At 35.7% G+C, this 17,314-nt stretch overlaps 1 protein-coding gene and 1 pseudogene across 1 annotated transcript; both read left to right on the forward strand.

Annotated features, from left to right (window-relative positions):
- The first annotated feature begins 1,350 nt into the window (after window positions 1–1,350).
- Window positions 1,351–5,343, forward strand: LOC134239311 (uncharacterized). The gene has a single exon (XM_062721483.1). It carries the CDS (start codon window positions 1,351–1,353, stop codon window positions 5,341–5,343), a length of 3,993 nt encoding a protein of 1,330 aa, XP_062577467.1.
- Window positions 5,344–5,696: 353 nt separating this feature from the next.
- On the forward strand, window positions 5,697–7,338 carry LOC134239313 (uncharacterized; annotated as a pseudogene).
- Window positions 7,339–17,314: the final 9,976 nt, after the last annotated feature.

Here is a 17,314-nt window from a genome sequence, read left to right on the forward strand (position 1 = left end):
TATACAGTTTCTATTGCAAAAGTAGAAATGATGCCACTTTTACAAAGATATATCCACAGACAAGCAGAGGATAGATGTTGCTTAACAATGAACAATATTGAACCATTAAGTGTGTGTCAAACATGTTGTACAGAAATGTCTCAATCTCAGAACAGTATTTCTTCATCTCACAAACATGATGAAGTGATAAAGAAATTTCACTCATCTGTTAATACAGGTCCATCTTTTGTGTGTAAAAGTTGTTCTCAGATTTGGTTTAAACATTCGGTCAGGAAAGCAACAGGTATAAATGAATATTTCTTGCATCAGCATGGCATCGAAAAGCAAGATATTATATGTAACACCTGTCACACTTATTTGAAAGCAGAGAAAATTCCACCATGTTCTTTTATGAATGGTTTAAAATTTCCTGCCAAACCACCAGAGTTGGACATTACTCCTCTTGAAGAAAGGCTCATTGCACCAAGAATTCCATTTATACAGTTGAGGGAAAAGCCTCGGGGTGGCCAAATGAGCATTACAGGAAATGTTGTAAATGTTCCTGCTGACGTAACCTCAACAGTTAAAAAATTGCCTCGTCCTTTGAGTGAAAATGAGACTATACCTTTGAAATTCAAGCGAAGTTTGAGTTTTAAGCATTCTATGGCTTTTGAAAGAATACGCCCAAAGAAAGTCCTTGCAGCTACACAATGGTTGATACAAAATAGTACTTTATTCAAAGCAGAAGGTATAGAATTGAATGAATCCTGGGATTGCCAAGATACTGATTCAGATGGGGAAAATGATTTAAATGCAACACTGAACACAAATTCAGGAGAAAAAACCATCACAGACGCTTGGATAGAAGAAGGTAGTGTGGATGATAGGCCGACAGGCAATACGGACACTCTAATGCAAAGTATTGACTTCCGTGAATTTAATCAGGTTTTGAGTGTTGCCCCTGGTGAAAACTTTAGCCCCCTTAGTATATTTCAAGATAAAAATGCAGAATTCTTATCATTTCCAACCATCTATTGTGGTGAAGCACGACCAGACAACAAATCAAGAACAGTACCTCTGCATTACAGTACTATTTGCAAATGGGAGTTACGAAATGTAGATAGGAGATGTGCACAGTGTATACCAAATCTATTTTACAAGTTGAAAAGAATTCAAATCAAGCAAATCCAGGACAAGGTCATGTTGGCTATTCGAAAGTGCAAACTACAGGGTAAAAAATACACTGTCGCACAAATACTTGACTCACAGACAGCAGATTCTATTGTTCGTTTGAATGAAGGCTTTCATGTTCTTCGAAATCTGTGAGGATCACCTCCTTACTGGGAAAAAGCAAAAAAGGACATTTTCGCTATGATCAGGCAGCTGGGTTTACCCACTTGGTTCTGTTCATTTTCTGCAGCGGAAACAAAATGGACACCCTTACTTAAAACACTAGGAGAGCTTATTGATAATGTGACCTACACGGAAGAGGAAATCAAAGAAATGAGCTGGGAACACAAAAGTAAACTCATAAAGTCTGACCCAGTAACATGTACAAGATATTTTGACTTCAGATTCAACAAATTCTTTGCAGAAGTATTGAGTCACAAAACAAACCCTGTAGGCTTTATTGAAGACTTCTTCTACAGGATTGAGTTCCAGCAGAGAGGCTCTCCTCATGTGCATATGCTTCTGTGGATTAAAGATGCTCCATCTGTTCAAACCCACTCGTACAAAGAAGTAGCTCAATTCATTGACAAGTACGCAACTTGTGAAAAGCATGGGGCAGATGACTTCCTGATAAATTACCAGACACATCGTCATGCAAGGACTTGTATGAAAAAGAATAAACCAATATGTAGATTTCAGTTCCCCATACCCCCAATGTCTCAAACTGTTGTACTGACACCACTAGATGATGATGATGAACATTTCTCAACAGCTGCAATGTCTTACCAGAAAATTGTAGATTACCTCAATTCATCAAAGTTTAGAGAGTCTGAAATTGAAATGACTTTTCAAGACTTTTTATTAGAATTGCAAATGAATGAAGAGTGCTACATCAGGGCAGTCAGATCAACTTTGAAACAAGAAAAAGTTTTTTTGAAGCGAAAACCCAATGAAGTGAGAATTAATGCTTACAATACTGTTCTTCTTCAGAGCTGGCAAGCAAATATGGACATTCAGTTCATTTTAGATGCATATGCGTGTGCTACTTACATAGTGTCCTACATTTCTAAAGGTCAGAGAGGAATGTCCAACCTGCTGCGACATGCCTGTGAAGAAGCAAGACAGAATGACTCTGATATTCGCCAACAAGTGAGGCGTATAGGAAACAAGTTTCTTTCTCACGTTGAGATAGGTGCTCAAGAAGCAGTATATCTAGTACTTCAAATGCCATTGCGCCATACATCAAGGTCTGTGACTTTTATTAGTACTGCTCCGATAGATGAACGTGTTGTGTTATTGAAACCTAGACATGTTTTAGAAGAGCTGAAAGAGGGCAGTACAGATATTGAAGCTGGCAATATCACAAAACTGTATCAACAACGCCCAAAAGCTCTTGAAGGAATCTGTCTTGCTGATTTTGTCTCTTGGTTTCATGTAAAGTATCACAAGGAGAAAATCAAACAGAACACTTCAGAAGAATTGCCTGAAAATGAGCCAGATGAAGAGACTTCTGATGATGCAATATCTGTCACAATAGATTCATGTGTATTTGCTCAGAGTTACATGTTCAGAAATGGTACAGAAATTGTCAAAAGAAAAAAAACCATGGTTTTAAGATGGGTAAATTTTGATGTTGAAACAGACAGCGAGAAACATTATCGTGAACTTCTAATGTTATTTACTCCATGGAGAAATGAAGAAAAAGATTTGATCAGTAAATACGAGTCTTTTGAAGCAAGATACAGAGCTTGTGAAATTCAAATTCAACAGAAGCTTTCTGAGTATCAGCAAGGGGGAAAGGCTTTGAATGATATAGAAAAGGTGCTTTTAAATGTAGATGCAGAGGATTTGTGTACAGATTTTATTGCACCAGCAAAAGAACATGAGGAAGAAATGGATAGAGAAGAAGGATCAACACTTTCAAGTAAATGGGGTTGTTTTGATCCTGGAAAACATGCACCAGATTATGACATAGGCCTAGAGCTTGGAATTCAACGGAAAAATCTGGATGAGGAAATTTCCCAAATGGGGGAAATGGAGGACATACCATACAGGGAAATGTTAAGAAACCTTAATCAACAGCAAAGGGAATTCTTTTATCATGTGTTACACTGGCTGAAAACCAAGAAAGAGCCTTTGTACGCTTTTTTGTCTGGTGGAGCAGGAGTTGGAAAGAGCGTTCTAACACGAGCCCTTTATCAAGCCTTGCTAAAATTTTATTCTCACCAAGTTCATGAAAATCCAGACAATTTGCATGTTCTTCTCTGTGCACCAACTGGAAAGGCAGCTCATAACATAAATGGGTCTACAATTCATGCAGCATTCTGCATTCCAGTCGGTAGAGGATTTGCTTACAAACCATTAGACATGCAACAATTGAATACTATGCGTACTCGATACATGAACCTAAAGGTAATCTTCATAGATGAAATTTCCATGGTTGGTCATGGCATGTTTAACTTTGTAAACCTTAGACTGCAAGAAATTAAAGGATGCACATTGCCCTTTGGAGGACTAAGTGTTGTTGCAGTAGGCGACCTGTTTCAGCTGAAACCTGTCATGGATGGTTGGATTTTTTCTCAGCCTAATAAAGAGTATGGTCCATTGGCAGCAAATTTGTGGAGAGACAATTTCAAACTGTTTGAATTAACCATAATTATGCGCCAAAGGGATGACAGGATATTTGCTGAATTACTGAATAGATTGCGAGAAGGAAATCAAACAGAACAAGACATTACTGTACTATATCAATGTGTGAAGTCTGAGACTGCAGATACACAAAATATACCCCATTTGTTTACCACAAGAAATGAAGTACAGTCATACAATAACAAAATATATGACATGGCAGATGATTTGCAGAAAATCAGTGTAAATGCTATAGACTGGGTTATTGGAGCATCTGAAGAAGCTGTAAAATCCAAAGTGTTAGCAAGAGTTCCTGATGATTCTGCCAGAACACTGGGGTTATCATCTGTATTGTGTTTGGTTATTGGAGTTCCAGCTGAAATAACCAATAATGTTAATGTTCAAGATGGAATCACAAATGGTGCATCATGTACAGTTAAACTCTTTGATTATCGCGTGCAAGGATCAACAAGGTGTAGCATCGTTTGGGTGCAATTTGATGATGAAAACATTGGGAAGGAGTTGCGCAAGGAATATGCAAGACTATTCAAAGGTGAAATTGAAAAAACTTGGACACCGATATTAGAAATAACAAGGCAATTTCAAATTCAGATGAATGGTACATATCATGTTAAACGAAGACAGTTTCCTCTAAGGTTAGGGGCTGCCAAAACTATTCACAAAGCACAAGGCTCAACTATGAAGTCTGCAGTTATAAATTTTGGAACAAGAAAAAATGACCATATGCATTATGTGGGACTCAGTAGGGTTACACATATTGAGAACCTACACATCACAAATTTGAATGAAAAAAAGATTTCACTGTCACCAGCTGTGTTAGAAGAGATGAACAGGCTTAGATGTGAGGGAAAGATGGAAATGTGTATTGATAATTTGGGTAGAAAGGACCCTCAATCTACAGTTTTAACATCATTCAACATAAGATCACTTCATAAGCACAAGGATGATTTGGAGAAGGATTTCAACCTTATGAGTTCAGACGTATTAGCAATTTCTGAAACAAGACTTATCGAAACTGATGATGCTGACACACTTTCTTTGCCAGGATATACAATGTATAGGTTTGATTCTCCACAACATAGCAACCAACGACCATCATATGGTCTTGCTTTTTATGTGAAGGAATCATTAACTGTTCAAAAAATCACCAAAAGAGGAGAACAGAATATTCAAATCTTTTCCTTGCTTATTGAAATTCGCAGCGGAAAGTTATTGTTATTTATGTTTTTGTATATCCCACCAAAGGCCAATCTGAAAACTGTGAAAAACATGCTTCAAAATATGTTTCAAGACTGTTTGAAAGATTCCAACCATGTTGTATTGACTGGAGACTTCAATGCTGACAATCTTTCATCACAAGCAGGAAACATCATTGAATTCATGTCCCACTTCAATTTAAGATACCTACCTACAGGTTCCACAACTGACTATGAATCTGCACTTGATCACATATACACAAACATTCCTGAAACTCAAATTCAAAGTTGGGGGACACTTGAGGCTTACTTTTCAGATCATAAGCCCCTGTATATTGCACTGACATAAATTCACTCAGTTCTTAAATTCTAATCCTGGTCCTTAAAAAGAGGGACACTCGACTGACCCTAATTAGAATGAATAAACATAAATAATGTAGCAATACAAATGTATTATTGTGTATTTCACCTTCAACATCATACTGCCTGTATGATATACAAACTGTACCTAATAATTCACTTTTCTTGCTACTATTTCACACCCATCCAAATTTAAAGTGATTTGACAGCATTATTTAGGGTACTTATTTTTCTTAATTAATTGAATATTTGAAATTTTCATTTAAAAATAAAGAAATAATAATAAGCTGATAATTTCCTGTAACATAAAAAACAAATCATGTTTTTTTTCTTTTATTACAGATGCTAACAGTTGCTAAACTGAGAGAGAGAGCAAGGGAAATAAACCCTACTCGCAACCCCTTAAAGTGAAAGTGTGTGGAGTTGGTACTATTCAAAGGTATCAAACAGACAATGGAGAAAAAAAGGAATGTGCCACAGTTGGACTAGCTGATTCAACAGATGCCATGAAGGGCACTGTATATGACACCACGAAACTCAAATCCCTGACTGCAGACAACACCGTGATTCTGATGAATTACATCTACAAGAATGAAAATGAACCGACAGTCATTATTACCAAAAACACAAAAGTCATGAAAACAGGAGCCATGGAGGTTCCACATGCAACTATGGAGAAAGGTGCGAGGATTGCAAATCCACCACCTGCTATGACTCGTCCCATTAAGGACATCAAGACATCACCAGTAAAGTCCCTGGTCTCTGTCAAGGGCAGAATTGTGTCTGTAAGTACCCGTATTAACTTAAATAACTCTAATTTCATATGTACTACTCTTACAGATTTTAACATATAGTCAGTCATTTTAGCTTAATTCCTATGCAGAATAACTGTGAAATATTGGATACACATCCTTAATTAAACAAATTGTTTTATTATATTGTCAACTACCCTGCTTTTTAAATTAGCATATTCTTATGTCCTAATCTGATTTTTCTCATTTAAGGAGGATATGACCAAAACTGTGAAGGTGAAGGGAGTGGATGTCTCTGTAAAGAGTGTCTCTCTCAAAGACGACACTGACAGCATTAAAGTTTCCCTGTGGAGGGACTTGAGTGACTCATCCATTGTTGGGAAATACTTGTCTATAACCAATGTTGTTGTGACCAGCTTCAATGAAGAGATCTCTGTGTCAACGACTTCTAAGAGTGTTCTTGAAGTAAGATTGTACTCCCAATTTTAATTCATAAACTTGTTTCAAAGGCATTTATGTAATAAATCATATGATACAAAATGGTATCTATTTACAGTAAAACCATATTATTATAGCAAACGCGCCTATAATATTTAAGTCTTCCAGCTAAGTTATTTTCATTCCTATCATTTTAAAGAGGGGGTTGGGGGGTTAAATGAGCTAAATTGTTCCATCACTGGCACTTTGTGTCTTTATTTTATCCCTGTTTAATGTATTGCAACAATAAAAATACACTCTTTCTATTAATATACTATTATTCTATTATATAATGTACTGCTTTCAAAAATTACAAGCAATTCTTAAATAAAATAATGCTCATTGAGTCTATTAAATAAAATAATGCTCATTGAGTCTATTATTTTAAAGTATTCTTCTCTGTTCCAGGAATGTGAGCCGCCAGTAGTAAAGGTTCAGGGATCCGTCATCGGATTTCATAAAGCAGAACTACACATCTCCCTCCTCATGAATGTAAAGGATGACTACCTAACTTATGATGTACCTCTTGAAATGATGTCCAAAGCATTGGATTGCACTCTCGAAAACTTGGAGAGCGAGATGGAAAAGAAACTTCCACTCCAGTGCTCTTTTGTATTCAAAGACTCGACAGTGGAAAAGATCATCTCCGTCGGCAAATCCAAATAAATGTGCTCTCTGTCCTGTCAATATAGATCTTCCTTTCCAAAACCCTGTGAAGTTTCCTGACATTTCTGTATTCTTCCTTTTCATTTGTAACTTGTACTGCAGTTAACAAGGAAGTTCATTTGATTAGAATTGGGGTGGAGGTATTTACTAGACACATAACTTTCTTCAAAACAGTTTCCAGCCGAAGAATTGCTTTCAAGTGTAATTCATTTAGTTTTATAATGAAGTTGTTTACCCCATTATTCCCCTTGTATTTTTAACTGTTTTTATTTTACAACAGATTTATTAGTGATTTTTAAACTTGAGAAGAATTGGGATTTTTCATTGAACAATTCAAAATGCATGATGTACATGTATATAGACTGTTCACATTACAACCTAACTTGTATTAAATTATGCTTCTCTCAACATATCTGATTTGTAAATACCATTGATGTGTTCTTGTGTGGTTGTGTATTTGTTACCTTTTTATCTCGATATGCCATTTTAAGCAAATCAAACTGTTCTATATTGCCATCATTTAATTTATCCATCAACAATGTTTATTGCTAACTTTTCACAAAAGTACAAATTCTTCAGCCTTTATGTACCATATATTCATTGTTAAAATATTTCGTACAACAGATTTCTTGTATCTCCTATATGTCACTGACATCATGTGCTACAAACAGTACGCTAGGTCTTCCTTAAATGTTAAAACAACATTTCTTGATAAATAAACTTGTATGTTCTTATTTCCTGTGAAAAAATAAATAACAGGTATACCGTATTGTACATTACTTAAGTTTCATACTATATATAATCTTTGACATTTTCCATTTTAAATCCATTCATACAAGATTAGTACACTGTTTTTTGTTCCTATTCCTTTAACCACAGTTGTAACCTTCTTGCTGAATTAATGTGACAAGTCCATTGAGAAGATGTATATATTTAATGTATATAGAGCATTGTATCATCATGACTTGTTTACCTACTCAGGGTTTTTTTTTTACCTCAGTTTACATACATGTGATCTTAGCATTTTCCTTAGAGATGTTAGCCTGCATGCATACCGACTTGTTCATATCCTCTTCTTTATGTAATTTTGTTATTTTTTCACATGATGATACTCAAGGATATTTGTTGTTTTGTTTAGCTATGAAGTTTAACCATTATGGTTACTTAGTTTAGCTATTATTCAGCATAATGTATATATTTCCACCACATTCTATATGTTCAGTGTTCCTTTCCTTTTTTTAGATGTTAAATATATTACAACAACATTGATATAAAGGGATTCTAGTGCTTATGATAAGTACTGCTACTAATCAGGGACCATTTTACTCATTCATTTGTGATAACAATATCAGTTGTATACCCATGTTTCATTATTATTATTATTTTGTATTACTTGTATATTTCTGTACACTTGGACATGTTTGGATGATACTGATAAACATGTACATAGCTGTTTCAAATGTGGTTAATTTTATTTTGTGTACAGGTTACCTACTGTGTTCACCATCCAATCACTTTACACATTTGTTAAGTTAATGATAACATTGGAATGTATGTACAAATATTGCTATTTGTATAAGTTTCTCTTTACAATCTTCAGTACTAGTATATCTTTGCTTTGTGCTTGTAAACATAGGTTTGTTTAAATTCAAACTCTGGCATCTCAATCAAATGCATTGCAGCTTTTGAGAAACATTTTATAAATACATTGTTCTAAACACTCTGTTAACTTGTATGTAATTTTTATTGTTTTCTTTTTTTTTTCTAATTTTGTCAGTACATTTAGACATTTTTAGTGTAGATATGTAGAACTTAGAATTGTATTTGTTTTATATTATTATGCATTTTGTGCCAATTTTCAAACATCCTGCCAATCAGAGACATGTTCTCACTTACATAAAAGCCAATGGTGTTACTTCTTTGTAAGTACTAATAATGTGCTGTGCCATTTATGTGTTACATTCTACAACATTTATGTTCAATTGCCTTGCCCATACACTATTACTATAGTGCTATTGATAATGTTTTACTGAATACCGTAAATCTGGATATTTCTGCTATTGATACATTTTAGCAATTATGTGAGTTCATTACACTCACTATAATATAATTTGCTTCAAATCATTAAACAGTAAGAAAATGTAAACAAAGGAGTGATCATTGGCAAAATATTGGAACTCAAAAATTAAAAACAACATATTGCCCCACATTCACAAAACAAAATTGACATAAAAATATCCAGATCATAACGGTATAATTTTAAAAAATATATTTTTGCTGATTCTTTGATACAGAACTGACAATGTTTTCTGCTACATTATTTTATATACCTTTTATGTTTTTTAAAGATATATATATGTATTTACATGTTAATACTGGTAATCCCTTTTTTGAAAAACTTCTGTTGCACATGCTAGCAATTATGTTTACTGCCAACAAATTTTTCTAGTCCATGTTATACATAGTTATCTTTAAGTACAGTCAATAAACATTGGAATGAATTGAATTATGACTTCATTTTCTTACAAAGTATCACAAGTTTAAATGATATGTTTTTCTGCAACACCACCTTTCAAATTAAGAAACAAAAAAAGAAAGTTGCCTTGTCAGTCCTTGTTATCTTTTTTTTAGAGTGAACCTCTGTAATGGATAATCATGATTTCAAGCTTTCAGTTTGATCAGAAAATGCTTTCTCTCTGCCAGATTTAAGTATAACAATTTACAAAATTTCTCTCCATTGGAACAAACTTTTGTTTGTGTGTCCTGAACCTAACTTCTGGTAACAAAAAATTAATGGTACAAAGAAATGAAAGAATAAGATGTGTATGTGAAACATTATGCGACCAGCGACAACAAAATTCGGGAAAAGAGATATTTAGCATAAAGGTCACAATCATGGTCACAAGGTGATTGACCTTGGTGTCATTTGAAAAAGTTTGATCAGTGGAGTCTGCACACCAAATATGAAAACTTAATCTCTCAAGGTTCAAAAGTTAAAGTGAAAGTTAAAAAAAAAAACAATTTAAAGCTATGAATCACTGTTAAGGTCACAAATTCCTTGACATCATTTGAAAGGGCTTAATTTGTGGAGTATGCATACCTTATGTGGAGTCTATATCTTCCACTGTTCAAGAGTTTAAATGCTTTTAACTTTTACATAAATTCAATACACCAATCTCCTTTCATTACTTTCAATCTGTCATTTCAACCCCATGCGTCACCTCGATTCAGTACTTTCAGTACTTTGATTTGATACAGTCACACTAATGACGAATACAAAATTTTGGCCAAAAAAATAATTACTTCCTGAATTGGCAATTTTACATTAGTTTCTATGCAAAATTGATAATATACGAAGTTTTCATTTTTGGCCAAGACCCATGACTATCACTTTAAGTGCCGAGCGCTTGGAGAAGAAACAGTCCCTATGTTCACGTCTTAGATATGACGCAGCGATGTGAACGAAAATCGAAGCCGGGCTTTCCGGTCACGAAGCGAACGGTCTTCCAACCGTGACCGGCTGTGAAATGCAAAATCGATTTGTTTAAAAGAACCGGGTTAGTGTTGAGAGGTGATCGTGATTGTGGCGGGTGTGAGAAGGGCGAGTCAGAAACCTTATTATTGGTCAGTGAATGTCGACTGTGATGGGGCTGTAGAAGAAAAAGGGACACCGAGACTGATGTATTAGACTGATACGTGTCATGAATTTCTAAAAACAGACGGACGAACACTTTGGTCCATAAGCTCTTCTGGCCTCTAACCAATACAGATATAAACAAACCCACAAGTATTTTTGCGTTTAACTAAATATATGATTGTCTGACGTCACGGCGTCAGACAGTACTAGATTTAACCAGGGCTTATTTATGCAGTTGTTCATGAATTTGTTTAGATAGCTTGATGGTGGACAATTCGATACATGCATAATCTCCAAAGACGCATGTAGCTGGTCCCAGGAGAAATGAGCTTTTATTTACATTACTGAATGTTCTTGTGTTTAGTATAATCCTTGTTTTCATCTTTGAACATGTCCGCTTCACTTCTTTATACAAAATGCCTTATTTTATAAATCTCACTGTTTTGTGTTGTGTATCAAAGATTAATAATTAAGTCATTTTGTATGTTATGGTTAAATAATTGAATGCTTGTTTCAGTAAAATTATACCTTGACATTGAAATACTTGTACTTAAACATCAGGCACGTGGTCAAATATTTTCTCCTAATTGCCCTGTTCCATGTTTTGTAAAAACTGATAATACGGTGCCTGAGAAAAATGCAGCACTTTTAATTCTTTATTGTGTAGTAGGAAAGGAGAAATGCACGAAGAAAACATATGGCTGGACCGGGAATCGAACCCGGGACCCCTGTATTACTAGTCAGGTGCTCTAACCACTGAGCTATCCAGGCCGATATCCACGGTCCGTAAAGCCCCAACTTCTACATTCAACCCTACTTAAACAGTCTTCGACCTCGAAGACACAAGTTCTAGGGCCCTGCCAGGAATTACTAATTTACACATACACTGTAACCTGAACAAGGCCCCCCACACTGGCCACCAAATGTAGTAGGAAAGGAGAAATGCACAAAGAAAACATATGGCTGGACCGGGAATCGAACCCGGGACCCCTGTATTACTAGTCAGGTGCTCTAACCACTGAGCTATCCAGGCCGATATCCACGGTCCGTAAAGCCCCAACTTCTACAATTGTGTAAAATATATTTGTTTGTTGCTGAGGTGTTATACTTCACTCCTATCCAACGATTATATTTTGGACGATATTAAATTGTAAATTAGTTTGCATCTTCTTGTTTCTTTTCCATTATGCTTCAGTTCAGAATTTCATCAATCAATTACGTGTTAAAGAGAATCATTGTACATCAAATGGTTTGAAAAACAATAAAAGCTTTCAGGAACAGCAGGGGAATGGTCAGCATGTGTAATGCTATGCCAAGATTGTTATCGCCAGGGTTAAGGTTAGGGTTATACGAGTCCATAACTGATCAAATTTCATCATTTACAACCTTCATTTTAGATCTGTTTGTTTAATAAAAATCAGTTAGGTCATTTAAAATATAAAACATAACTTGAAAAATGCTGACCCCGGGATCAAGTAACATCTTTTGCCTAAGTAGATCAAAATCTCTATTTTATAATAAAATGTTGTAAAAGTCAAGCAGACCAGAAGGGTTAGGGTTAGGGATATTTTTAACATTGTTTTACAGAGATGTTATGTGCGAATGAAGAAAAAAATTCCATAATTAATAAATATTTTATCCGCGATTAAAAATTTCACATAAGTCTTATTTTGTTTCATAATCCTGGAGCCAGGAGATTCAATTTAAAGTTCTTTGTACATTGATTATCATATATAATATTGATTACGCATGCATGGTCTCTTGAAGATATATTATCGAACGAAAGAAATTATATAACATAATATATAAGTTCTTCCTGCATTGTGAATTTAAGCAAACCACGTCAGACAAGCTTTTTTAGGAAAGCCAATACTTGTTATAATTTTAGTACAATCGAATCATATCTTTCCAAACATACACTAGTTAAGTCGTTCTTAAACTTAAACAGATCTCGTTTGTTCACCGATGGTTTTACTCACCCTAATACTTGTTCGCACAGAATCCGTTTGCCTTTATGTAATGTAGGATAAAATCTAATGAATTCCTCTTTTTTAATTCTTATTAACAATAATATCAATGGTGGTGATGATGATTATGATTTTGTCATTCTTCATACAAAGGCAAAGGATTTGTATACTGCATCGGTCGCGCTTCAGAAAGCATCTGGGGCGACATGAGTAAAAAAGGACAAACTTCAATAAGGTATAGACTGTATAAATAATCATTCAGTTTCAGTAAATCTGGAAAAAGTTTGAATTAAGTTGGGTGAATATAAATCGATAATATAATAAAAAAAAACATACAAAAACTTTTTAAATTTTATCTATCTATCTATCTCTCGATACTACTCGCCCTCAAGTTTTGAGTACTCTGAGTAGGGTGCGCAGCTAATTAAAAAATGTTTAAAAAAATATAGAAAAGTAAATTTCAAAGCGGTGAAAAGGGAACAGTATTAAATTTTTAGTGAAGATAAAAAGTTAAGAAAAACAGTATTCACAATTAAAAGATGTAAAAACACTATAAAATGATTAAGGTCTGGGGTGATTCAGTTTGCTCACTTCCAGTTTGAAATGTTCAACATCTGGAAGCGAGACAACAATGCTCGGCAGTCTGTTCCACTGAACTATAGTAAGAGGGAAAAGGAATATTTATACACATTTTTTGTAGTTTGTATTTGGCGAAAGGTGAGGGAATGAGATGATCAGGTAGTCCTACTTTGGGGGATGAATTGAACTGAGGGGATGGCTACTAGTCCATGCACGATCTTGTACATAAGTACAAGCCTTGCATCCGCCCTCCTTTGTTGCAAGCTTCGCCAACATAGGGTTTGTAGCATATCTGTGACACTTGATGTTCTTCTAAAATCCGACATCACCCACCTTGCAGCTCTGCGCTGAACAGCATCAACTTGGTTAATAAGTGTAACCAAGTGAGGGTCCCAAACGCTGGCAGCATACTCAAGCTGTGGACGTACCGCTGCTTTGTATGCTGCTGACCGGAGCTGCTGGTTCCTGGTCGGTATATTTCTGCGTAGGAAGCTGAGGGAGCTGTTGGCTTTATTTGTGATCCGGCTTATGTGCTGGCTCTCACTCAAAATTGAAACCAATTTTTAATATTTTGATACGAGGTTTTGAAGACCATATAGATAAAGATTATTTTATACTATGTGTGACATTTTGCACGATTATGCATCAAATATTTTTTTCTGTGCAACAAGTCCGCGTAATTTTTGAACGGTCCTCGTATTAATCAACCATTTTATGACTAAATTCCGGAATATGTGGCCCCAGGTTCAGGGGAGTCTCTTTTTGTAACTCGGATCTGCCCCTAACAAAAAATACTGTAGCAAACTATAATAGTTTACCATAGTTAACTATAATACCAAGTTAAAACTTTGGAACATGTATTTACTATAGTGAAAACTTTTGATCTTTGATTTAATGTAGTGAAAACTTTGGAACTTTGATTGACTTTAGTAAAAAAATTTGGAACTTTGAATTACTACGATAAAAACGTTAAAACTTTGATTTAATATAGTAAACTATAGCTTTTTTTTTTGTTAAGGGCCTCTGGGTATTAAGTTAGTAGAGTAAGCATGCTAAGTTTATAATTATGATAAGCAATGGTGCCTCTTTCAAAATTGTGAATGTCTTAGATAAGAGGTCCGCGGGCCTCATAGGTCATTTGAGTAAAGTATAACAACTTTCAAATAATTTAAATTGGTTCGCGTTTTATCCCAGAAGCCATGACATTCACAATTTTGAAAGAGGCTTCTTCTCTGAAACCACTGAACCAATCTCAACCAAATTTGGCATAAAGCATCTATGGGTGAAGGGGAACATAAATTGTGAATTTCGTGATCCCCCCCTGGGGGATGGGTCAAAAACCACTAAAATAGTGCAATTTTTAAAAATATTTTTTACTCCTGGACATCAAGCAGTCAAACTGTTGGTATGATTGTAATCAGGATTGAGTCCTCTACCAAAATTGTGAAATTCATTGCCCTAGGGTCAGGGGTTCTGGTGTTAGGGCGGGGCTCTATTGATTATATAGTGAAAATGAAGTAAGTCTTTAAAAATCTTCTGCTCTGCTCCTGGGTATTAAATAAACAAATTAAGTTCATAGTTATGATGAGCAAGAGTGTCTCTTCATAAATTATGAATTTTAAGGCCCCAGGGTCAGGGGTTCTGGTGTTAGGGCGGGGATTATATTAATTATATAATGAAAATGCTTTTAATCTTTGAAAAATCTTCTTCTCTGCTCCTAGGTATTAAATACACTAATTCAGTAAATAATTATGATGAGCAAGAGTGCCTCTACCAAAATTGTGAAATTCATGGCCCGAGGGTCAGGGGTTCTGGTGTCAGGGCGGGGCTCTATTGATTATATAGTGGAAATGCAGTAAGTCTTTAAAAATCTTCTGCTCTGCTCCTGGGTATTAAATAAACAAATTAAGTTCATAGTTATGATGAGCAAGAGTGGCTCTATCAAGTTTTTATATTTTATGGCCCCAGGGTCAGGGGTCCTAGTGTTAGGGCGGGGCTCTTTTGATTATATAGTGAAAATGCATTAAATCTTTGAAAATCTTCTTCTCTGCTCCTGGGTATTAAAAAAACATATTAAGTTCATAGTTATGATTGATTGAATATTGTTTAACGTCCCTCTCGAGAATTTTTCACTTATATGGAGACGTCACCGTATGCCGGTGAAGGGCTTCAAATTTTGACCTTTACTCGGCACTAAGGGCCATTGAGCAGTGAGGGATCTTTATCGTGCCAGCGCCTGCCGCTGACACGGGGCCTCGTTTTTTAAGGTCTCATCCGAAGGACCCGCAACTTTCACTTCAAAGTGCATGGCGAAGGAACAGTTGCTACCTATTCTAACGACTAGGTCGTTCGCGGCCGAGATGCGAACTCACGACCTCCCGATCACGGAGCGAGCGCTCTACCGACTGAGCTACCGTGAACGGTCATGATGAGCAAGAGTGTCTCTTCATAAATTGTGAATGTTATGGCCCCAGGGTCAGGGGTTCTGGTGTTAGGGCGGGGATCTATATTAATTATATAATGAAAAAGCATTTAATCTTTGAAAAATCTTCTTCTCTGCTCCTAGGTATTAAATACACTAATTCAGTAAATAATTATGATTAGCAAGAGTCCCTCTACCAAAATATCAACTGTTCCTTTGCCATGCGCTCGGCACTTTGAAGTGAAAGTTGCGGGTCCTTCGGATGAGACCTTCAAAACCGAGGCCCCGTGTCAGAGGCAGACGTTGGCACGATAAAGATCCCTCGCTGCTCAATGGCCTTGAGTGCCGAGTAAAGATCAAAATTTGAAGCCCTTCAACGGCATACGGTGACGTCTCCATATGAGTGAAAAATTCTCGAGAGGGACGTTAAACAATTTACAATCAATCTTAATACAGCCTGACTGATTTCTGCTACATTTCATTGCCTGTTTGATTGTCTGTACAAAACGCTCAGCTACCTGTTGCTAGATCGGTGGTATGGGGTAATTTTGAAATGTTGGATTCCATTAGCACTTAAGTACTGATCCACGTAAGAATCAGGCAGAAAGTACTAATAAGCCGGTACAGTGAAAATCATTTCATTCATTAAATCTGATTTTAATATATTCATTTTGGTCTAAAATAAATGATAAGTAATGATTTTGCTGTAATTCTTCATTCATCACCCAGCTGGGGATAAATTTGTAAAGGGGGGTGTTCTGTATACATCGTATGTATATAGTGTATATTTCATGAAATAATTTCCTTAAAACCCAACAGGATTTGGAAAATCAAAATACATGAATACAATAATGATGGAAAGTAGAAATCAAATATAATTTAATAATTTTGTGCAAATGAATAATTGCAAAGTTTTAGGGTAATCAAATAATGCAATTTGCTACAATTCTTTGTAAAAATTATCTCCCTTGGGCAGTTTTCATAGGTGGCGCTAGTAAAATAAAAAAATGGCAGCCTCCATGGCAGATCGCTTCGCAAAATTGTATTGGAGAAATGTGCATTATTTATTGCAAAGTCCTGAGTTAACTGACATAAATTGCATAAAAGGAATTCACAAGAACAGAACTATGGATGCAAGCACGTGTATACGAAGTGAAAAATCTGATGAAAAATAAGGTGTAAAAGGCGACTAAATGGGGCGGTCCATCGGATGAGACCGTATAAACCGAGGCCCCGTGTCACAGCAGGTGTGGCAAGATAAAGATCCCTCCCTGCTCAAAGGCCGTAAGTGCCGAGCATAGGCCTAAATTTGCAGCCCTTCACCGGCAATGGTGACGTCTCCATATCAGTGAAATATTCTGGTCTGGAGAGGGACGTTAAACAGCATACAATCAATCAATCTAAGGAATTACTACACTCGTATTGATCAAGGTGATGACAATTATTTCATACTGCCGATA

This window comes from Saccostrea cucullata, unplaced genomic scaffold (assembly GCF_032062105.1).
Source record: "Saccostrea cucullata isolate Sc308-1 unplaced genomic scaffold, CSIRO_AGI_Scuc_v1 ctg14187, whole genome shotgun sequence".
Lineage (NCBI taxonomy): Eukaryota > Metazoa > Mollusca > Bivalvia > Ostreida > Ostreidae > Saccostrea > Saccostrea cuccullata.

What these genes read in the sequence shown, in the direction of transcription:
- LOC134239311 (XM_062721483.1), top strand. Translation starts at nt 1,351, where the DNA reads ATGATCAGGCAGCTGGGTTTACCCACTTGGTTCTGTTCATTTTCTGCA.